The sequence below is a fragment of the Cervus canadensis genome, chromosome 10, assembly GCF_019320065.1.
Source record: "Cervus canadensis isolate Bull #8, Minnesota chromosome 10, ASM1932006v1, whole genome shotgun sequence".
Taxonomy (NCBI): Eukaryota; Metazoa; Chordata; class Mammalia; order Artiodactyla; family Cervidae; genus Cervus; species Cervus canadensis.
Window position 1 is genome coordinate 31,586,381 of NC_057395.1, and position 24,934 is coordinate 31,611,314.

At 41.2% G+C, this 24,934-nt stretch overlaps 1 protein-coding gene across 34 annotated transcripts in view; it reads left to right on the forward strand.

Annotated features, from left to right (window-relative positions):
- Positions 1-24,934, forward strand: part of LOC122447852 (ribonuclease P protein subunit p38) — a 55,444-nt gene that overhangs the window by 1,751 nt on the left and 28,759 nt on the right. For 7 of the 34 annotated variants that reach the window (XM_043478526.1, XM_043478532.1, XM_043478533.1 and 4 more), the window contains exons 2-3: positions 12,514-12,679; positions 16,834-16,964. The exons of 18 other annotated variants lie outside the window; for them this stretch is intronic. In XM_043478526.1, coding sequence (XP_043334461.1) covers positions 12,648-12,679; positions 16,834-16,964 — 163 coding nt within the window. In that variant the 5' untranslated portion in view covers positions 12,514-12,647. Of the gene's footprint in view, positions 1-2; positions 526-1,002; positions 1,322-12,513; positions 12,680-16,833; positions 16,965-24,934 lie in introns of those variants that run through there. 9 more of the 34 variants (XR_006271403.1, XR_006271406.1, XR_006271401.1 and 6 more) reach the window with 5 other exon arrangements.

Genomic DNA, 24,934 nt, shown 5'->3' on the forward strand with positions numbered 1-24,934 from the left:
GGGATTTTGGTCATGCAGCTTGTGGGATCTTAGTTCCCCAGCCAGGTATCAAACCTTTGCCCCTTGCAGTGAAAGCACAAAGTCTTAATCACTGGACTGCTGGGGATGTCCCTCCCTGTTGTTTGAATTCGGAGGCACGTGAACTGTAGCTTGTGTGAAGCGAAAGCTCTGGTAGATCACCGTATTTGCTCCATGGTCACTGAATTCCCTCTTCCTGACCACCTTCAACCTGGTGCCAGCCTCTGCCAGTCACGTCACTGGATTTGGATGAGCAGCCTCCAGCTTGGGTTTTGACAGTGATGGAGTAGACGTCACACCATCCGGAAGCAACATATCTAACCAGAGCAGAAATGCATTGACTTCACAGAGGAAGGGGAAAAAAAAAGGTCCAAACTGGATCAAGCCAAACAATCAAGTAAGCAAACCAGTACGGCAAATGAGAAAAACTAAGGAGGAGAAGCTAAGAAGAGATTGCTGAAGACTTTGTTCATTACCTCAAATTTCTATGAAAAATTGAGTTTCAAGGTGTGCACTTGAAATATGGACATGAGATACACATTCACCTTTAGAGACATCCAGGCTAGCTTCTTCCTGTTGCCTCGGCCTAGCCCTAATTCCCTCCTTAGGTATTATTTTCAGAAGTTAGTAAGTAATAATGCATAAAATAGTTAGTAAATATAAGAAGAATAAAGTTTAGATTATTCTGAAAGTTTTATCTTGGCTGCAGAGTAGAAATTTAAACCTAGAAATTGGGATCTAGGGAGAAGCATTGAACTAATAGTCCTTCAGTATAAGGTTACAATGTGAGACAAGTGTGTTGTATGTGTGTTTTTTATGTATGTGTGTCTATGTGTCTACAAGTGTAAGACATCACTAAGAGCTCAAGTATTTTTTAATTTTGTGCCTTGTTGTTTGATGTGACTTGCAATTTTTAATGTTTGATAGTGAACAATTATATAAAAGGACCATTACAATATTTGTGTTTTGGTTTTGGATGTACAGGTAGATCGTTGGCCAGAGACAGGATATGTGAAGAAGCTTCAGAGAAGGGACAATACTTTCTATTACTACAACAAACAGAGGGAGTGCGACGACAAGGAAGTCCACAAAGTGAAAATTTATGCTTACTAGCCTCTCTTCTCAGTATTACTTGCCATGATCTTTTTTAAAAATCCGTTGTTTCATTTGACATCATGTAAGTGTCATTTTACAAAATAGTCCCAAGTGCAGACTCTGATGGAATGTTTTGAGACATCAAAAGTTGGTCTCTGGTAATCATCTCCCTTTGTTCTAAAATATAACTGCAGTAGCATGCCGCTGATGCCCGCCTCAGTCTGGTTCTTCCTGTTTTAACTGTGGTAAAGTTAACAGTTGTGCAGGGGAAGAGAAAGCCTCCCCAGGAAACCACTCAAGTGGCTGTGTAGAGGTTAGGCCCACCCCCAGCCCCCCACCCTTTACCACTTCACTAGACCATCACTTTGAACTGCCAGATCTGTATTTTGTGGCCTGGGAGCTTTCTCTTGCCTCTAGATTCCTTTGCTTTTCACTGAATTGCCAAGAAATGATGGTGCCTGGGGCAGAGAGGTGTCAGCCACCTGCTTCCTCTAGAGGAACGTTAATCTCCTGAGGTTAATCTCTAGTCACGTGCCACAGTATCTCACTGGATGACACAGGCAACTGGTTATCTCTCTTCCTCACCCCTTCTCGCACTGCCCTGCTGGTCCTCTCCCTCTGAGTCACTTCCTTGGACTTGAAACCTTGTCCTGGGTCAGCTTCTGGGTCGCCCTTGAATCACTACCACAGGAAATATGTTCCAGTGCTTCCTTTAATCACTGCAGAAATAGCCCAAGTACAAGGAAGGCTATTAGCCTGGGAGACTTAAGTGCCCCCAGATCAGTGAGTCCTGAGGACTTTGAAATTAAATAGATGAAAGATAGCCTTTTATTGTAAATTTTTGTCACTGGGCTTCCCTAGTGGCTCAGATGGTAAAGAATCCACCTGAAATGCAGGACACCTGGGTTCAATTCCTGGGTCGGGAGGATACACTGAAGTGGGGCATGGCAATCCACTCCAGTATTCTTGCCTGGGATCCCCTGGACAGAGGAGCCTGGTGGGCTACAGTTCATGGGGTTGGGAAAGAGTCAGACACAAATAAAGCAACTTAGCATGCATGCATGCACAAGACTTTTTACCTGTCTCCAATGATAAGTTCTGACCATTGAATAGATTTCACGTCATGAGCTTGATAGCTTACAGATGAACGATGTTGGATACGTTGGCTCTCTGAAGAAGAAGATTTAGCTTGGGACCAGGGACCAGGCTTGGTCACTCAAGAGCTTATATGTAGCAGAGTTTTCTTACAGTATAAAGAGGGACAGAGAAAGCTTCTGACATAGACATCAGAAGGGAGACCGAGAGTGCCCCCCTTGCTAGTCTTCGCAACAGAGTTATATACCTTTCAACTGGTTATTAACAATAAATCAAGAGAATGTCTCAAGGCTGTAAAGGTCTTAACAGACCCACTCCCATAATATACATTTTAAGATGACAGGATTAGTCAGAAGGTTCTCAAGAAGGAGAAACATGTCCTCAAGCAGGATACAATGTTATATTAACTATGAGAAAGCAATGTAGAAAGAAAGAAGTGTCCTTTTCTCCTCCTTGAGAACTCCAGACTCCTATCTGCTCCTCAGGGACCCCAGACTTCTTATCAACCTACCCAGGAACTGACTCTCTCAAGCTCATATTTATCAATTCATTCAACTCCAGGGCTCCTCTTCCAGAACTATGTGTCCTTATGAAGCTCCATTAGTTTTCCTCAAAGTTGTGCCTTTTCAGAACAGACACATGATGGAAAGGATAAATAGACTAGCAAGCCTCTTGTAAGCCTTTCACACGCTGCCTGGTGTCATCTTATTTACCACTTGTTTCAAGTCCTTTTTCTGTACCTCTCTGGTCAGGATCACAAATCTGGTCTATCATTTTCCAGATTTGACAAACCAGTAGGTGCTGAGCATAGTAGGTCTTCTGAACCCAATCATGCTTTTTAAAAAATTTACCACAGTAGAATAATTGACCCCAAAGACAGCCACATCCTTAACCCTGGAACCTGTGGGTATGGCACTTTACCTGGCTAAAGAAACACTGCAGATGTGATTAAATAAAGAACTTGATATATGGACATTAACCTGAAAAACCTCAGCAGACCCCATGAAATCACCCAGGTCCTTAAAGAGGGCAGCAGACAAGTCAGAGTCAGAGGAGATGTGATGAAAGAAGCAGAGGTCTGAGAGAGGTAAGGCAGAAGCCAAAAGCCCCCCCAAAACCACATAAAGCCCCTAGAAGCTAGAAAAGGCCAAAAATTGATTCTCCCCTCCTAGAGTCTCCAAAAGAAACACAGCTCTGCAAACCACTTGGTTTTGCCAAATAAGACCCCTTTTAGACTTCTGGTTTCTAGTACGGTAAGAGAATAAGCTCATGTTGTTCTGCACACCAGTTTATGGTGATTTATTACAGCAGCTTCAGGAAACAGACATTGACACAGCATAGATAAAGCCAGTAACAAACACAGTCTTGAACCATCCATGGTGTGCCATTTCTGACATTTTGTTTCAGGTTAAGGTTCAATCCAGGGGGACTTCCCTGGTTGTCCAAGGGTTAAGGCTCTGCCTTTCAATGCAGAGGTCGTGGGTTTGATCCCTAGTTGGAGAACTAAGATCCCACATGACTTCAAAAAGTTTGGAGTGAGGCCAAACTTTTAAAAAAACTTCAAAGAAGTTGCTCAAGCAGTTTTTGTCTGGAATGCTCTTAGTAATTAGAGTAATTAACTCTTAGTAATTAGCTTAGTAATTAGTAATTGCCACAGTACCTCTGCAGCAAGACTCATTTCACAATCATGGCCCTTGGGACTATGACATGCAATTTTGGTTCACAGAGTCCACATGATCAGCACTTTCCCCATAAGCTTTATGGTAAGCTCAGATGGTGCCAATCTTCCTTAACAAATGCAAAAGCCACTTCCTTCTTGGCCACTCTTCATAAGTGCTGGTGCCAGCTGGCCGCCACGGTACTAGAGAGCAGTGTTCGCAATCACTCATTGTAGGGTATCTGTTCTGTAGTGGGACTCAGCTCATAGGCCTTGGTCCGTGGTAGAAACTGCCTCCCTGCCAAGAGAAGCCCAATCCTGTTCCACGATGGACCATGGGGAATAGCTGTTCTAACACACAGCTGCCAGTTTCAGGCTGAAGCTGCAAGAGGGCCAGACGGTGCAGCTGTGGTTCAGCATCCCCAGTAGGAATGAGCACCGTGGGGCAAACTTTCTCTCTTGGGAACCAGAGACCTGTTTGGTTTCTGCCATTAAATTGTACTCAGTGATGCCTGTCAGGAAGCTGCTGATTGGAATATTACTCAGGCATAAAAAAGGAACAAACTTGGGTCATTTAAAATACTTAGTAGTGTAGTATGAATTTAAGGTACACCCAGACACACCCCTGAGATTCAAGTCCCTGTGGTCGAATACTCTCTAGAAATCCCTCCATGGGTGCCTCACAGATGTTGCTGTTGAGTCCATTCGGAGTCTTTGATACCCCATGGACTGTAGCCTGCCAGGCTCCTCTGGCCCTGGGACTGCCCAGGCAAGAATACTGGAGTCCACCTTGGGAATGATAATGTAGGACCTGGGTTTGAACTCTAGGCAAGGAAGATCTCTGGAGGAGGGCAGGGCAACCCACTCCAGTATTCTTGCCTGGAGAATCCCATGGACAGAGGAGCCTGGTGAGCCACACTCCATGGGGTCACAAAGAGTCAGACACGACTGAGCAACTAACACTTAACCTTAATAATCTGATACTAAACACCTCGCCTTTCCCCACAGACCATTTCTCCTGTTTTCCATCTCAAGACCTGACGGCACCGCCACATACCCCATCCATTGGTTAAGTCAGAAAGCTGGGAGTCACACTGTTTGTAGCTCTTCCACACTCACCATGCCTAATAAAGCACCAGATCCCACAGATGCCAGGGAAGGAGGCTGTCGTGGCACATAACGCACAGTAGAGGTGGGCACTGGGGTTTAAGAGCTTCTCAAGCCAGACTAGCTGGGTCTACTGCTTGCCAACATATGTCTTTTAGTCACTGCACCTCTCTGTGCCTTAGTTTCTTTAAATTAAAATGTAGGTAATAATAATACCTTCAGAATTCTCTGGTGGTCCAGTGGGTTTGGACTCTGTGCTTCTACTTTGAGGGTGTGGGTAAAATCCCTGGTTGGGGAACTAAGATTCCACAAGCCACTCAGTGCAGCCACAATATGCATGTGTGTGTGTGTGTGTGTGTGTGTGTGTGTGTGTGTAGAGACATATATAAAAACTTATACACAAATACAATTTTATAATAGAAAAATAATATAATAATAATACCTTCATCATGTGGGGGAAGAATGTTCACATAACTGTAAAAGTTAAAAGACTTAACACAGGATGTCCCTGGTGGTCTGGTAGCTAAGACTTTGAGCTTCCGATGCAGGGGGCCCAGGTTCAATCCCCAGTCAGGGATCTAGATCCTGCAAACTGCAGTTAAGATCCTGTGTGCTGGGCTTACCTGGTGGCTCAGTGGTAAAGACTCTGCCTGCCAATGCAGGAGACACAGGTTCGATACCTGATCCAGGAAAGTCCCACTTGCCACAGAGCAACTAATCCCATGTGCCACAACTACTGAGCTTGTGCTCTAGAACCAGGTAGCTGCGACTACTGAGCCCACACACCCAGAGTCCGTGCCTGTGCTCTGCACCTAGGGAAGCCAGCACAATGAGAAGCCTGTGCACCACAACTAGAGAGTAGCCCCTGCTCACCACAACTAGAGAAAGCCCTCGCAGCAATGAAGACCCAACACAGCCTAAGTTAAATAAATAAAATAACAACAACAACAAAAACCCCATGTGCTGTAACTGAGACCCAGCACGGCCACATTAATAAATTAACAACCACAATAAAAGACAGCGCATTAAAAGTATGAGCGATGCCTGGCCCTTCATAATTGTTCTGTAAGTGTTTCTTAATGTCAGAATGTTAGCCCAAGGCATCATCCTTCCTCTCCTGAATTATTACAACAGCCTCCTAACATGCTCTTCGCCGTGACCTTGTCATCAGAGCCATCACCCTGAAAGATGACGCAGGTCATCTTCTCTTTGTCTTAAGACCAAGCCCCAAATTCTTCAGATTGCTTGCTCACAAAGCTGTCCACAATCTGCCTCCTACTTACATCCAGGCTCCGCCTTCCATCCGTGCACAAATCCTTTTGATTTCTCAGTTACCGTGCACCAGCTCACCTCCGGGGCTCAGGCACCTGTTGCTCTTTCCGCCTTGTTCTCTCACACGCCATTCCGCAGGCCCTCTTTTCCATTGCCTAGCTGGTAGCCAAAACATTTCAGAACATGCTTCCTCTGTGCCAGAGCCTGGCATTGACTGTTTTACATTTGAAATTATTTTTAAATCTTAAGAATGATATCTTCCTAGATACATCTTATATACCCAGCATTATAGCTGGATTACTTTTTAATTCAACCTGACAATTTTGTATCATACTTAGAGAATTTAGCCCATTAATATGTAATATAAAACTGGGATTTCCCTGGTGGTTTAATGGCTAAGACTTCTCGCCCCCGGTGCAGGGTACCCGGGTTTGATCGTGGAACCAGATCCCACGTGCCTCAACTAAGAGTTCGCATGCCACAACTAAAGATCCTGTGTGCCACAACTAAAAGCTGGCATAGTCAAACAAACAAATGAAAATATTTTAAAAAGCACAGGCAGTGATATTTGGGGTTTAATCTGCTATCTTGTATTGTGTTTTCTGTTTGTTTTACCTGTGTTTTCTATGTTTACCTGTGTTTATTGTGTTTTCTATGTTTTTCCTTACTTTTCTCTTTTTGATTCACTAAACAGTCCTCTCTTCCAGTTTGGGTGGCATATGGTATGTTTCTGTTCTTTCAAGAAACTTGCCTTAGAAATTAAAACATGCATACTTATCAGTCTAAACTTAATAAAACCTCAAAGGAAAAAAAAAGAAATTCCTTTACTTGCTCTTGACATATACATTATTTTGTTCAATATTTTAATTCCATATATATTTTAAGGCCAACTAGAAATTACAGTTACTGCTTTATGCAATTAATGTTTATTTACATTGGCTCACTTATTTACCATTGTCTTTTTAAATTTCTTTTTGCATCTCAAAATCTCCCATCTGCAGTCACTTACTTTCTGCCCAAAGTATATATTTCCTTTAAAATTTAATTTAGAGAATGTCTTCTGGGTGGCAAACTTAGAAAAGACACTTGAAAATGTCTTTATTTTGCCCTGCTTCTGCTTCCTGAAGTATAGTTGATTTACAATATTATATTATTTTCATGTGTATAGTTGAGTGATTCAGTATTTTTGCAGAGTATACTCCATTTTTAGTACAAGACCATGGCTATAATCCCCTGTGCTTTACAATATATCCTTGTTGCTTTCTACTTTATACTTAGTTGTCTGTATCTCTTACCACTAGATCCTTAATTTGTTCCTCCCCCTTTCCTCTCCCCTTTGGTAACCCCAAGTTTTTTCTATACGTATGTATCTGTTTCTGTTTTGAATATACTCTCATTTGTATTATTTTTCAGAGTCCATATATAAGTGGCATCATACAGTATTTGTCTTTTTCTGTCTAACTTATTTTATAATCTTTAGGTCTATTTGTGTTGCTGCAAATTGCAACATGAATTTCATTCCTCTTTATGGCTAAGTAATATTCCATTGTGATATCTATATATATGAAGTCAAAGTGTTATTTGCTCAGTCATGTCCAACTCTTTGCAACCCCATGGACTGTAGCCTGCCAGGATCCTCTGTCCATGGAATTCTCCAGGCAAGAATACTGGAGTAGAGATCCCCTTTTTCAGGGGATCTTTCCAACCCAGGAATCAAACCCAGGGCTCCTGCATTGCAGGCAGATTCTTTACCGTCTGAGGCACCAGGGAAGCCCATCTATCTCTGTATCATACCTTCTTTATCCATTCCTCAGTTGATGGGCACTTAGCTTGCCTCCATGTCTTGGATACTGGAAATAGTACTGCTATAAACACTGGGTTAGATGCAGCTTTTCAAATTAGTGTTTTCATTTTTCTAGATATATATATACTGGATCATATGGTAGCTCTGTGGACAAACCTCTACTGTTTTCCACAGCGGTTGCACCAATTTATATTTCCACCAACAGTGTACAAGGGATCCCTTTTCTCCACATCCTCACTGACATTTATTATTTGTAGACTTTTTGATGACAGCCATACTAACAGGTGTGAGGTGATATTGCATTGTTGTTTTGATTTGCATGTCTCTAGACAAAGGAGCCTGGTGGGCTGCTGTCCATGGGGTTGCAGAGAGTTGGACATGACTGAAGCGACTTAGCATGTATGTGTGCATTGGAGAAGGAAATGGCAACCCACTCCAAGTATTCTTGCCTGGAGAATCCCAGGGACAGAGGAGCCTGGTGGACTGCCGTCTATGGGGTTGCAAAGAGTCGGACACAATTGAAGCAACTTAGCAGCAGTAGCAGCAGTAATTAGTGATGCTGAGGACTTGCCTGGAGGCTCAGTCATAAGGAATCTGCCTGCCAATGCAGGAAACATGGGTACAATCCAAAATCTAGGAAGATCTCATTTGTTGTAGTGAAACTTAAGCCCACGCACTGCAACTATTGAACCTTTGTCCTAGAGCCTGGATGCTGCAACTACTGAAGCCTACATTCTGCAACTAGAAAGTTGCCCCTGCTCACCACAACTAAAGAAAGCCCACACAGCCAAAAATAAATAAATAAAATTTTAGGGAAGAAAAGAGAAGAATATGTTTCTGCTGATTTTGGATGCAATATCCTATAGATTAAGTCCAACTGCTGTACTGCGTCACTTAAGACCACTATTGCCTGAGTTTCTATCTGGACGATCTCTTCATTGATGTCAGAGGGTATTAATGCATTATTATAATAATACTATACTACTAATATGCTACTACTATTGTATTATTATAATAATAATATACTAATAATACACTACTATTACTGTACTATTGTTAATTTCTCCCTTTATGTCTCAGTATTTGCTTTATATGCTAGGTGCTCCTGTATTATGTGTGTAATATCCTCTTCTTGTATTGATTTACTTATAATGCCTTTGCCTTTTGTTATAGATTTTGTTTTAGTCTATTTTGCCTGATATGAGTGTTGTTACATTTGCTCCATGCAGGCTGGGGAACACAGCAAGGTGGTCGGGGAAGACCTCTCCCCATCCTACCTGGGGGCCAGCCAGCACCTGTGCATTCCTAAGTGGTGTCCGGGCTGCTCCAGCCTTTTTACCTGTGCCAGAGATTCTCCAACCAGGCAAGGGGGCTTGTCTCTCCACATAGGACCCCAGGACAGGGATGCTCAGTCTGAGCCTTGACCTGCTCACTCCCTGGGGCAGCGTCCACACGTCCAATCCCCTTTCTCCTCTTAGCCCCCTTCAAGGGACACAGGTCCTGACCCAATGTTTTTCTTCCTGTTTTACCCAAATATGTGTGTATCTTTCTTACAGCCTTGATTGTTACAGGAGTCCTTCTGCTATTTTCCAGTTAGCTTTCAATAGGAATTTTTCCGCATCTGGATTTTGATGTTGTTGTTTATTTGGGTTTTTTTTTTTTGGCCATGCTATGCAACTTGCTAAACTGAAAACTAGCAATTTTCAACAGTGTAGGAGGTGCCCTTTTCTCCATACCCTCTCTAGCATTGATTGATTGTGGCTTTTTTGATGATAGCCATTCTGTCTGGTGTGAGGTGATATCTCATTGTAGTTTTGATTTGCATTTCTCTAATACTTAGTGATCTTGAATGTCTTTTCATGTGCTATTGGCCATCTGTATATCTTCTCTGGAGAAATGTCTTCTATTTATGTTTTCTCCTCATTTTTTGAGTAGGTTATTTCTTTTGAAGCTGTTAAGTGTCATGAGCTGTTTGCAAATTTTGGAGACTAATCCCTTATTGGTTGCATCATTTGCAAATACTTTCTCCCAATCTGTTGGTTGTTTTTCCATTTTGTTTATTGTTTGCTTTGCTGTGCAAAAGCTTTTAAGTAGACCCTATTTGTTTATTTTTGTTTTTATTTCCATTATTCTGGAAGACGAGTCAAAAAAGATGTTGCTACACTTTATGTCAGAGTGTTTTTCCTATGTTTTCCTCCAGGAGTTTTATAGTGTTCAGTCTCACATTTAGGCCTTGAATCCATTTTGAGCATAGTTTTGTGTATGGAGTTAAAGAATGATCTAGTGTCATTTTTTTACATGTAGCTGTCCAGTTTTCCCAGCACCATTTATTGCAGAGACCATCTTTCCAACATTGTGTAGACTTGGGGGGAGGTGAGTTTTACATCCTTCTGCTCCAGGTTTTGATCTCTTTCAAGTCTGATTCTTCTGATTTTCCCTGCCTTGAGAGTTGTTCTGAAAATCCCAATTTAGCAATTTTTCTTTTAGCACTTGAAGAGATTAGTGCTAGCTTTCCACTCTGCTGTTCCTTCCAGATTATAGTCCATCCCCTCATCCTCTGGGCTTTTAATATTTGCCCTTTGTCTTTGTTTTCCAGTTTCATCATTACATACATTTTTTTCTTTTTAGTCTATTCTGCTCAGAATGTGCTGGGCATCTTTACTCTTTGGACTGGTATAATGTATCAGTTGTGGGAAAATCTAAGCCACTGTCTCCTGAATATTGTCCCTACCTCATCCCTCTCTTCTCTCCTCCAGGATTTCAATCAAATAGACACTTCTATTGTTTTTTTCTTGAGGACAGAGTCACTATCACTTTTATCTGAGGATAACTCCAAATGTTGAGAAATGACCCAGGACTTCAGTGATATCTATTGAAGTAAAATGTCAACTGAGTAAATTGACATTTACTCAATTGACATGTCAAAAAAAAAGTCTATTGAGTAAATTTTTAATTTGTATTTATTTTTGATTACGATGGGTCTTTGTTGCTGTGCGCAGGCTACTCTCTAGTTGTGGTGCATGGGCTTCTTGTTGTGGTGGTTTCTGTTGTTGTGGAGCAGACTCTAGCGTGTGCAGGCTTTGGCACCGGCGGCACACAGGCTTAGCTGCTCTGTGGCATGTGGGATCTTCCTGGACCAGAGACTGAACCCATGTCCCCTGTATTTGTAGGCAAATTCTCAACCACTGGACCACCAGGGAAGACCTATTAAGTAAAAGTAAACACTTCTCCTGCCTATAATGTGCCAAGTCAAAAATAAGATGATATCAGAAAGAAGAATAGGTTTTACTTATTTCTATTAAAAACAGCTGGTGGAATTTAGCCTCATTTTACTGCCGTTCTGTAGCCCTCAGTAACAGCCTTCAGTCATAAACACAAAAAATATGCATCCAACCTCTGATTGCCAATTTTTCTTGGTAGACAAAGCCGTCTCTTCTGGCATTTTATGTCCTTACTTAAGGAGTCAGTGGAATCCTAATGAATCATACAGGTGGGGTGTTTTTTGAGAATTTGTAATTTCTCCAGGCCATTCTTACTAAGAAAACAACCTGAGTGACAAGCTGATCCCCGCCGCCAGGAACTCTCTTCCCCTAGTTAAGCAGGTCTTTCAGTTCCTCCAGGTGCTCTGCACTGCACTATAAGAAGTCAGCACACTGAGAGATCAGCCTGGTCTCCGGGGAACACTCCTGAGGCTCACAGCTGAGTGATCCAGGGCCTTGACATGATTCAAGGAGCTTCTAGGAAGTAAAAGGATAAAGTCCACTAGGGGGGGTAATTATTCTTCCTTTCTTTTCTGAATATTTGTAGCTTGCAGAGTTGGAAGTTTGATATTTCATTTTTTATTTATTTGTTTATTTTTGGTTGCACTGGTCTTCATTGCTGTGTGTGCGATTTTTTTAGTTGCAGTGAGTGGGGGCTACTCTTTGTTGCGGTGCATGGGCTTCTTGTTGCAGTGGCCTCTCTTGTTGGGGAGCACACGGGCTCAGTAGTTGTGGGGCATGGGCTTAGATGCTCCATGGCAGATAGAATCTTTCCAGACCAGGGGTTGAACCCATGTCCCCTGCTTTGGAAGTGGTTTCTTAGCCACTGAGCTAGCAGGGACGTCCCAGAAGTTTGGTATTAGCAGTAAAGTTTTTCTAAGACCTCCTAATTCTTCCTTAAGTTTTAAAATTTTGTAAATATCTAGAAAATGAAGACACCAATATTTTAAACTCAAACCTCTCCTCAGACCCCAATTTTCTAGTCAGTATTGAGTGTTCTTGGTTTGATTTGGCTGCAGGGCATTTACTAGCTAGAGTTTTAGAAATGTTGCATCTTTGTCTTTCTCTGTCCTAGCCAGGGGTTCAGCTAATGGAAACACTTACTGATGATTGAATGTGAGCTGAGGCAGGCGACTCCAACATAACATCTGTCATGTTGCTTCTAATCCATTTCTTCTCCTCTTTTTTTTCTTTTTTTCAAATAGGGCTTGGAGCAATAATCAACAGATTTCAAAGTGTGCTCGAGGCTGATCAGAGGTTTTATATCCAAAGAGGTATTGAATTTGGCACTGGCCAGAAAGTTCCTGAGAGCAGCAATTTTGTACCATTTCCTCAACAAATGGAGAGCAGAGACAAAGCTGAGACAATCAGGTATGTCACTGTGTGCAGTCTGGGTTTTTCCAATCCCAGGTGCTCTAATACTCTGCCTCTGGAGGTTGCCCTTTTACATGGGAAGGGGCTTCTCAGAGAGACCTCATTTGATGGCCATTCTCCCTAGTGCAAGGTATTTGTGTTTTTGCCACACCATGTGGGATCCTAGTTTCCCCAACAAGGGACCGAACCCTGCACTGGAAGTGCAGAGTCTTAACCACTGGACCGCTAGGGAAGTCCTGTAAGGTATAGTAAATGGTACCAACTACTCACTGTGTAAAATGGTACTGACTTGGTGGTGAGCTTAATGTGAAACTGTAAATCCATGACTTGGCTACAAATGTGAAAGTAAGATTCCATTTACATCCAGAAGTAGAGTAGAGGTCTGTGTCCCTGGCTCTGTCATCTGAAGCCTCCCAGGTATGCTATCCACTCCCTGCCACTTATGGGTCCACTTGTTGCTTGTTGATGCTGAGAAAACAAGAAGAAGGATAAAGTGGGGAAATAGCTCTTAGGATAAACAGGACTTGTGTTCTAATTCCTGACTTGTCACTGGCCGGGTGACCCTGGGCGAGTAACCTAACATCTCTTGACCTCAATTTCTCCAACTGTCAAACCAGGATTAATAGAAAACATTCATTTTTGTTTTGTGGGTTCCTAAAACCATGCTGAGTATTTTTGAGACATTTAATCAAAGTGTAAGGAAGACGCTATGATTGTCCTCATTTTATAGATGAGGACATTGAGATTTTCAGTCACTCAGGTCATTTTCCTAATGTCATATCAACGGGTTTGAATTCAGATCTCTTTGTTTCCACAGCCTTAGTCACTAGGCTGTTGAAAGTGAAAGTCGCTCAGTCGTGTCTGACTCTTTGTGACCCCATGGACTACAGAGTCCATGGAATTCTCTAGGCCAGAATACTGGAGTGGGTAGCCTTCCCCATCTCTAGGGGATCTTCCCAACCCAGCGATCGAACCCAGGTCTCTCACATTGTGAGAGGATTCTTTACCAGCTGAGCTACAAGGGAAGCCCAAGAATACTGGAGTGAGCCTATCCCTTCTCCAGCAGGTCTTCCCCACTCAGGAATCAAACCCGGGTCTCCTGTATTGCAGGTGGATTCTTTACCAACTGAGCTATCAGGCTGTTGATAGTGGGTTAAATGATTGCTCTAATACCTCTCAACTCTAAAGTCTTAGAATTTTATGATTTAACCGAAACCAAAACTGAAGAAGGGGAAGACAAAGAGAAGGCAAGTGCAGGCAGAAGGCTTCCACCCAGAGGATTGGCTTGGGAAGGTTAGCTTTTCTTGGTCTGCGTCTGTTTTTCTCAGGAGACACAGGAGATTGGACGGAGGCAGAGGACAGGCAAGAGCCCAAGAATGAGAATGTTCTGCTAACTGTCCAGGCTTCACAGCAATGAGCAATACCCTCCCAGGCACTACCTTCTTGTGAGATCTTCACCGTGGGTTTGCTGTGGAGGGTAGGCACCCCATCAATGTGGGTTCTGAGGACCCACTGCGACACTGGCCCGGCTCTAAATAAGTGAAGAGCAGCTCCTACCCCCACCCCCAAGGCAAAGAAAGGTGGTTTTATCTTGAAACTAATGATCAAACGGTTTCGCTGGTGGCTCAGTGGTAAAGAATCTGACTGCCAACACAGGAGACACAGGTTTGATCCCTGGGTGGGGAAGATCTCCAGGAGAAGGAAATGGTAACCCAGTATTCTTGCCTGAGAAATCCCATGGACAGAGGAGTCTGGAGGGCTATAGCCCACGGGGTTGCAGAGTTGGAAATGACTTAGCAACTAAAAAAAACAGCAATGATCAAAGTGTCTAAACCTAATTTTGTGTTTATGGCTTTGTATTGTTTTCCTTATAGAACTCCTGTAATCAGCAGAACTACTTCTGCTGATTACATAGTCTTCAGGTATGGCAAGGCTATACTTATTCTGATATTTTTGTTCATGAGAATGCAAGTCATTGAAATAGACTGAAGTAGGGCTCCTTGGCTTTAAAAAACATGGACTTGTTTTAAAGTAATGTTGAATTCAAGTCATTTTTCTAGACTCTTCAATAGCTTCCAGAAATAAGATTCAGAAAACTCACCCATTAGCTATGCAGTTTTTACCAAACTGTGGAAGGCACTATGGAAGGTTTTGTACTCCTTTAAAAAATGACTCTAGTGTTTTTCCAGTAAATGGTTGATAGCTATGAAGCTCTTATTTAGGGCTGATCCATGGTCAGTGAGTTTGCTGATAATCATTTCAGTTCAGTTCAGTCGCTCAGTCGTGTCCGACTCTTTGCGATCCCATGAACTGCAGCACACCAGGCCTCCCTGTCCATCACCAACTCCCGGAGTCCACCCAAACCCATGTCCATCGAGTCGATGATGCCATCCAACCATCTCATCCTCTGTCATCCCCTTCTCCTCCTGCCCTCAAACTTGCCCAGCATCAGGGTCTTTTCAAATGAGTCAGCTCTTCGCATCAGGTGGCCAAAGTATTGGAGTTTCAGCTTCAACATCAGTCCTTCCAGTGAACACTCAGGATTGATCTCCTTTAGTTAGAAGGAATGTAGCCTCAAGTACAAAATGTCCCTCTTCAAAAGAAAACATTAAAATTACCCCTTTGAGGGGACTTCCCTGACCATCCAGTAGTTAAGACATTGCCTTCCAGTGCAGTGGGCCTGATCCCTGGTCAGGGAGCTAAGATCCCACATGTCCCATGGCTGCCAAAAAACCAAAACATAAAAAACATACTGTAACAAGTTCAATCAAGACTTTAAAAATGGCCCACATTAAAAAACCTTTAAAAAAAATGCCCTTTTTTCTCTTTAAATTAGCTATTATTAACATAAATGCCCTAATACAAGCCAAGGAGTTTTTCTCCATAAGTTATTCTTCCCCCCAAGAAAGGTTTTAACTTATGCTTAAGTTTGTGTAAAGTTTCTCATAATTAGTAGCGTTCTATTATTTTTATCATGAAAACCAAAATCCTCTTTAAGGAATACATGTAAACCTGACAAAATCTCAATCATTGTTAGTTTTGGATGCTTGTAGAGATCAACTGGGGGTGCGTCCCTGGTAGTTCAGCTGGTAAAGAATCCACCTGCAATGCAGGAGACCCTGGTTCAATTCCTGGGTTGGGAAGATCCCCTGGAGGAGGGATAGGCTGCCCACTCCAGTATTCTTGGGCTTCTCTGGTGGCTCAGCTGGTAAAGAACCCACCTGCAATGCAGGAGACCTGGGTTCAGTCCCTGAGTTGGGAAGATCCCCTGGAGGAGGGCATGGCAACCCACTCCAGTATTCTTGCCTGGAAAATCCCCATGGACAGAGGAGCTTGGAGGGTGACAGTCCATGGGGTCACAAAGAGTCAGACATGACTGAGTGACTAAGCACAACACAGCACAGAGATCAACTGACTAAATGGGAACTTAAAAAAGAGAGAGGCAAGAGAGATTTAATCATGATAGTAGGGTTGATTATCTCACATTTGGCAAGACTATATAACTTTGTAAATAATTTAATGATCAACGTGAAGACTTTACAGGAAGTGTTTAAATTATGGATGATGCAAACGTATATATATTGAATGTTTTGTACATATATTTATATTGAATATATATATATTGAATTTTTTAAAAAGCAATTATCTGGAATACTAGGTGGAAGGATAGTTGGACACTGTGGTGAAATTTCCAATGATTATATGCAGATACAAAAAGGTGTATTTAATTAACACTCAGAAGGGAGTGAAAATTACATGCTTTGGAAAACTTACAGATGACCTGAAATCATGAAGACATTGAGATAAAACTGTGTAGATACAAGTATTCCCTGAATTGGGAAAAAGGTGATTTCTAGATTAGCATGTCTATCCCTTTTAAATGTGCATATGAAATGTATTTCCTAAATATTACATATAGATACTTGACTATTTCACTTACATCTATCAAAGTTTATATATACTAACTGTTAAAAATGAATCCACGAAAAATTTTTTTGGCTGTTCTTGTTGGGAAAAAAAAAAGGTGATCCCTTTATATATGAATACAGTCTCCTTATAATGAATAAAAATTTCTGTTAAAACACACCTAAATCAGTTAGGACAGGTGGACTTACTTTACATCATGTTAAATATTTGAATTTTCTCCCTAGGAATGAAAAAGTTGTGAACTGCTTATACCAGAATCGTAATGCACTTTTTAGGCTGGTTTGCTTTCCTTGGGGAGGAGGTGGCTCCAATTTCTTTGCCAAATGGGGCCAAGATATTCCTAATTCCGTGGAAGGTATGTGAACTTTTACAGCAATTTGCACGGTCAGATAACATGCACATACAAACAATACAGATTTCCTTACTGGGGGATAGTTAATATTAATAGACACTCAAGATTGCTCTTCAATAAGAGCAATTTTGTCATTTTTCTACTTCCAGAGTAAGAAATTCTGCTATCTTCTGTTACCGAATTAAACATGTTATACCATTTGTTAAGGCCAATAGGTCACTGAGATTCTGTTCAGACTCTGTTCAACTTTTTTACGCCCCTTGTCTCTCTGTCTATTACCCTGTCTGTCTTAGGAATTTTCTTTCTTTCCTTTTTTATTGTTGTTGTTGTTTAGTCTCTAAGTCATGTCTGACTCTTTTGCGATTCCATGGACTGCAGCCCATCAGCCTCTGTCCATGGGATTACCCAGGCAAGAATACTGAAATAGATTGCTATTTCCTTCTCCAAAAGATCTTCCTGACCCAGAGATCGAACCCGCGTCTCATGCATTGGCAAGTGGATTCTTTACCACTGAGCCACCTGGAAAGCCCCTGTCCCAGGTACTTTCTTATTGGTGGACTGTGAACTTGAATTTTTTTTCTCACAGCAGCATGAAAGTGAATTAAACACCACTCTTCTTTTAAGTCATTTTCTGATTATATTTTCTTATTCCCGGACATGGGTAGCTTAAGATAAGTCAAAAGCCTTGAGGGACAAAACACTGTACCTCTTACCTCTCTGAAACTGTAAGTCGCTCAGTTGTGTCCAACTCTTTGGGACCCCCATGGACTGTAGTCTGCCAGGTTCCTCTGTTTATGAGATTCTTTAGGTGAGAATACTGGAGTGGGTTGCCGTTTTCTTCTCCAGGGGATCTTCCTCACCCAGGGATCAGACCCAGATCTCCTACCTTGCAATAGATGGTTTATAGTCTAACCCACCACGGAAGTCCCTTATATCTGAGGTCACAGCATCTAATTCTTGGCTGACGTTACAGCACTGTTTTCCAGCTTTTGGCTCAGCTGGTAGAGAATCCACCTGCAATGCAGGAGACCTGGGTTCAATCGCTGGGTTGGGAAGATCCCCTGGAGAAGGGAAAGGCTACCCACTCCAGTATTCTGGCCTGGAGAATTCCATGGATCATATAGTCCATGGGCTTGCAAAGAGTCAGACACGACTGAGCGACTTGCACTTTTCCAACTTTTCCCTCTCTAGCCCTGTGGGAATATATACAGTGCTGCTGACTTCTTGGCCTCTTAAAAGTAAAGCAATTATATTCTAACAGAAACTTAAAAAGAAAAAGTAGACCTCCACCTGCAGTCTAGAACTTGCAACCTGTACCAGGTAATTGACATATCTCTACAGCAGGAAAGAGGCTGGAGAAATTGCACTTCACTTCTCCAGAGTTTTCCTCTCTTCAGGGAGGTCCAGGTTGCCCCAGCAGTTCAATGATGCCTTCAAACAGGTACTGTGCGTGCGTGTTATTCAGCTTCCCTACCTGTTCAATGAGAGGATTTTTCTGCTGTAAGACATTAAAAAAATTTTTTTATTGGATTATAGTTGATTTACAATGCTGTGTTAGTTTCAGGTGTGTAGCAAAGGGACTCAGTTATACCTATATGGACTCTTTTCTTTTTTTATAGACTCTTTTCACATATAGGCTATTACAGAGTATTGAGTAGAGGTCTCCGTGCTATACAGCAGGTTCTTATTAGTTACTTATTTTATATTTAGTAGTGTATACATGTCAACCCCAGTCTCCCAGTTTGTAGCCCTCTTATCCCTTGGTAAGTTTATTTTTTCCATCTGTGACTCCACATCTGTTTTGTAAATAAGTTCATTTATAGTTTTTTAGATTTCACATATAAGCAATACCATATATTTGTCTTCCTGTGTCTGACTTCACTCAGAGATTGTCATCTCCCCTACCAGGGAAGACGACAATCTCTGAGTGAAGTGTCTCAAGTAAGTAAGCGTTATCCTCACTAGAGATGACACTCTCTAGGTCCTAGATCCTGGAAAGTTGGTTCAATAGCGTAGTCTAAGAAACCATCAAGTATCAATTACTACTGCCTTTTCAATACTACTTTTTGAAATATTTGCTTCAGATTTTATTTTTACTTTTGATTAAGATCTCTGTTAATCTTTTAAAAATACAACTATTTTTTAAAATGGTTTAGATTTATGGAAAAGTTGCAAAGTTGTTCTCAACTATGCCTCACCCAGTTTCCTCAATTATCTTCAACACACAGTTTCATGTCATTATATTTCAGGGACATTTACATGGATTATAATTTCAAATATTAGTTCTTTACCAGTATTTTAGTTTGTTTACCTTTCTTGAGAGTCACCATTTGTTCCTGTGTTGGAACACTTTCTGACTTTTGTGATTATCACCTTCTTTTGGGCTCTTTTCCTTTTTTCTTTGTTTTCTTATTCCCAGCTCTTTTATTCCTGTCCTCCATATCCATTTAAATACATTGCATCTATTACCTCGCAGACAACATTCAGTCATTTTAAAAATAATTTTTGTCCCTTTAATCAATTTCTTTCCAGTATTCTGTCACCCCTTTGTGCAACTGTCTGACTATTTCTGTTCAGGATTTTCAATTTCTGAGTTATAGTGTTTTTTCATGTCTGCAATTTCTCATTTGAATTTATATTAGAGTTTTGTATTGTTTGCTTTGCTTTGTGAGCTTTTTAAAAAGCATCTTCAATCATTAGCTGAAAAAGTTTGACTCTTACTTTGTTTTGTGTGTTATGCTTCTACTCATGATGAAGTATGTTGGATTTTCCTGACCCACAAAAACAGGTCATTCTGGAACTTTGAGATGTTTTGAGGAATTAACTCATGTTCTTAAACAGTGGGACTCATACACTACATTTTTGTAAGGAGGGGATGAGGAAGGAAATGAACTTACATTTAACATATGCATAAAATACCTTTCAAGGCTTATATTAATAATTGATACCTTTGATTGCCCTTAGCAGCAGCAGCTGGATAACTAGGTGGCTAAGAGCAAGATTTGGAGAGATTCTTGCACTGCAAGCCTTTTTGTACCTCTTGAATATTGAACCATGTATGAGTTTAAACTACCCCAGAAATTTAAAAAAAAAAAAAAAAAAATCCTGTATGAAAAAACGAAAAACCACCCAGGTCATTCAGCAGGGGGTGCTGCTGCTGCTGCTAAGTCGCTTCCGTCTGTGCAACCCCATAGACGGCAGCCCACCAGGCTCCCCCGTCCCTGGGATTCTCCAGGCAAAAACACTGGAGTGGGTTGCCATTTCCTTCTCCAATGCACGAAAGTGAAAAGTGAAAGTGAAGTCTCTCAGTCGTGTCCGACTCTTCGCGACCCCATGGACTGCAGCCTACCAGGCTCCTCCGTCCATGGGATTCTCCAGGCAAGAGTACTGGAGTGGGGTGCCATTGCCTTCTCCGTCAGCAGGGGGTAGCCCGAGGCAATTAGTTGCTTACTCTGTTTATTAGTTCAAGGGTGCCCTCTTCTGTCACTATAAGTGAAGTGCAGTTTATAAATAAATGACACTGTGGAGTTGGGGGGGTTCATTCTTCTGATTCTTTGATGCTACCTGGCATCTGTGGCGCTCTTATCTTCAGTCACTTCCTTCTTTATTTTTGCCATCAGGCCTCCAAGGGATGTTCCTCCCTTTCCAAGGTGCCTTTCTCAGCCACTACAACTCTGCTCCCTCATGCTTTCCAAGCCCCTTTCTCTCCATTTCCAGGTACCAACACTCTGCCATGGAGGTCTCCCCAAAACCCATGCACTAGAAGAAGAGAGCCCTGTTACTAATATATAAATATATTTTACAAATTATTGAAGGTAATTTCGTATGAGGTTTTCAATCAACAGTTGACAGTCTAAGATAGATATTTCACATATTTTTCTGACTTTATATAAATGTAACATACTGTAAATGTTCCTCTGAAGCTTGCTTTTTTCCCCTCTGTTTTTCTGAGATTCATCCCTTGAATATGTGACTCTCTACTTCACTGACTTTTAACTCGTATATATTATTCCACTGTGTGACTATATGTGTCTAGTCTTCTCTTTATAGGTATTAAGGTCTTTTTCTGCTATGTGTAATAACTTCTGTGAGCAGTCTCATATACAGTTGACCTTTAAATAGTGCAGGGGTTAGGGATGCTGAACCTCTACACAGTTGAGAATCCATGTATAATGAGTAGTTGGCCCTCTGTTTTCAGGGTTCAGCATCTGTGGAATTAACCAGCTGCATTTCTTGTAGTACTGTATACTTACTATTGAAAAAAAATCTGCATATAAGTGGACTCTCCCAGTTCAAACTCTTGTTGTTCAAGGGGCAACTGTATGTGTTCATGCATGCATGGGTAAAAGTCTATACTTAAAGGTGGAATTTCTGGGTATTGGAATAGGAATGTCTCTACTTCAAACTGTCCTCCAAAGGAACTGCAAAGATTTATACTGCCAAAGCAGCACATGAAAATTCGAATCCCTTTATACCCTTGACAACACTGTTATTGCCAAGACTTTAAATTTTTTGCCAATCTGTGCATGAAATTATTCTGATTTTGTTCTATTATTTCCAATGTTATTGAGATGTAAATGACTGAAGAAGCTTGGGGCTTCCTAGGTGGCACAGTGGTAAAGAATCCATCTGCTAAGGCAGGAAACGCAAGAGACGCAGGTTCAATCCCTGGATTGGGAAGATCCCTTGGAGGAGGAAATGGCAACTCGCTCCAATACTCTTGCCTAAAAAATTCCATGGACAGTGGAGCCTGGCGGGCTACAGTCCATGGGGTTGAAAGAGTCATCATGACTGAGTGACTGAGCGCACTCACACACGCACACATGCCTGCACATGGTGAATAAGTTTAAGCTGAACCACATAGCTTGACATGTATGTATTGTGAAATGATCATCATGTACGTTTAGTTAACATCTATCCTCTTAAATAGTTTCAGTTATCTTTCCTGTGATAATTTTTTGGATCTATTCTCTTAGCAATTTTCAAATATGCAATACAATATTGTTAACTATAGTCACCATGTTGTACATTATATCCCTAGAATGTATTCATAGTAATCAAAATAGTATCCTTTGGCATAAAAACAGACACACAGGCAAATGCAATAGAATTGAAAGTCCAGAGATAACCTCCCAAATACATAGTCAGCAAACATTTGACGAGAGCGATATGAAAGTCGCTCAGTTTTGTTGGATGCTTTGCAACCCCAAGGACTGTACAGTCCATGGAATTCTCCCAGCCAGAATACTGGAGTGGGCTGCCATGCCCTCCTCCAGGGGGTCTTCCCAACGCAGGGATCGAACCCAGGTCTCCTGCATTGCAGGTGGATTCTTTACCAGCTGAGCCACCAGGAAAGCCCACAGAAAAGACAGTCTCTTCAATAAATGGTGCAGGGAAAGCTGGATATTCACAGAAGAATGAAACTAGACCACTCTCATCACTCACTCAAAAAATTAACTCAAAAAGAATTAAAGACTCAAACATAAGACCTGAAATTATAAATCTCCTAGAAGGAAACAAAGAAAAAGCTCCTTGACATTAATCTTGGTTACGATTTTTCAGAGATGACACCTACAGCCCAAACACAAAAGTAAGATAAATAAACAAGATGACTCCAAACTAAAAAGCTTCTGCACCACAAAAGAATCAGCAAAATGAAAAAGCAACCTACCAAATGGGAGAAAATATTTGCAAATAAAACCCCTAAGAAGGAGTTAATAGCTAAAACATATAAGGAACTCATACAACTCAATACCAAAAAACAATGATTTTAAAATTGAATAAACAGAGGAACTGAATAGATGTTTTCTGAAAGACAACTTACATGGCCAACAGGTACATGAAAAGATGCTCAACATCACTCATCATCAGGGAAATGCAAATCAAAACCACAAGGTATCACCTCACACCTGTTAAAATGCTGGTTCCCAAAATGACAAAAGCATTGATGAGGACACGGGGAAAAGGGAACCCTTGTGCACTGTTGGTAGGAATATGAATTAGTGAAGTTACTCTGGCAAACAGTATGGAAGTTCCTCAAAAAATTAAAAATAGAACTACCATGTGATCCAGCAATTCCACTTCTGGGTATATATTGAAAGAAACAAAACTGGTTATCTCAAAGAGATAGCTACACGTCCCATGTTCATTAGAGCATTACTTACAATAGCCAAGACATGGAAGCAACCTAAGTGTCCACTGATGGATGAATGATATAGAAAACGTGATATCTAGATAGACAGATAATGAAATAATAGTTAATACTGAGCTGAAAAGAAGGAAATCCTGCCATTTGCAACATCATGGATGGATCTTAAGGGCATTGTACTAAGTGAAATAAGTCAGAGAAAGACAAATACTATATGGTATCACTTATATGTGGAATCTAAAAGAACAAATTCAGAGAACAGAAGTGATTGGAAGAAAGGGGTGAAGGTGGTCAAAAGGTACAACTTCCAATTACAAGATAAATTCCTCTGATTTTAAACGGAGCAATCCTTGCTATAGATGCGCCTGGGCGTTTTTCTTATGTATATATTCTTGCTGTTGCTCAGTCTCTCAGTTGTGTCCGACTCCTTGCCACCCCATGGACTCCTGCAGCAGGCCACCCTTCCCTGTCCTTCACAATCTCCTGGATTTTGCTCAAACTCATATTTCTATTTATGCTTCATTTCCTGTGAGTTTCTCATCAGATTCTTATGCTTACTTTTCCAATTGATTCTCTTCTTTTTATTGATGTCTAGAAATTCTTTACATATTTATGACCCTAATTTTTTAGGTAGTGGAGGTTAAAATGTCTTTCCCAGTCTATGCCATTTCTTTCTTCACATGTTGTCTTTTGATCCATGGAAGTCTTAAATTTTAATATAGTCAAGTTTATCTCTCTTAAAGTTTGCACTTCTTACGGCTTACTGTAAAAAGTATACCCTAACTGTCAGTCACAAAGTTATTTGCCAATATTTTCTTCTATCAATTTTTTTTTCCCAGTGGGTTTTGTCATACATTGATATGAATCATTTTGTCATATTCAAGCTAGAATTGACTTTTCTATATCATGTAAGAGCTAGGTTAATAATCAGCTGACTTGGTTATTCAGAGACCTACACTTTCCTTCCCACTGATTTTAAATGTCAACACAGTCAAAAAGTAAGTTCCCACACGTATGTCGTCTATCTCTAAGCTCTCTATTCTGTGCCATTGGTCTATTTGCCTTTCTCATAAATTTAAGGCACTTCAATGCCTTGTCCTTCTCAGCCACCCTGGAAACTTGGTGTCTTATATTCCTGATACAAGCCACAATGGTGTGATCACTCACCTAGAGTCCTGGACATCCTGGAATGCAAAGTCAAGTGGGCCTTAGGAAGCATCACTACAAACAAAGCTAGTGTAGGTGATGGAGTTCCTACTGAGCTGTTTCAAATCCTAAAAGATGATGATGTTAAAGTGCTATACTCAGTATGCCAGCAAATTTGGAAAACTCAGCAGTGGCTTCAGGACTGGAAAAGGTCAGTTTTCATTCCAATCCAAAACAAAGGGAATGCCAAAGAATGTTCAAACTACGCGCAATTGCACTCATTTCACACGCTAGCAAAATAATGCTCGAAATTCTCCAAACTAGGCTTCAACAGCACATGAACCGAGAACTTCCAGATGTTCAAGCTGGATTTAGAAAAGGCAGAGACCAAATTGCCAACACCCGTTGGATCAAAGAAAAAGCAAGAGAATTCCAGGAAAACATCTGCTTCGTTGACTATGCTAAAGCCTTTGACTGTGTGGATAACAACAAATTGTGGAAAACTCTTAAGACATGCGAATACCAGACCATCTTACCTGCCTCCTGAGAAACCTGTATGCAGGTCAAGACACAACAGTTAGAAACAGACATGGAACAATGGACTGGTTCCAAATTGGGAAAGGAGTACATCAAGGCTGTATATTGCCACCCTGCTTATTTAACTTATATGCAGAGTACA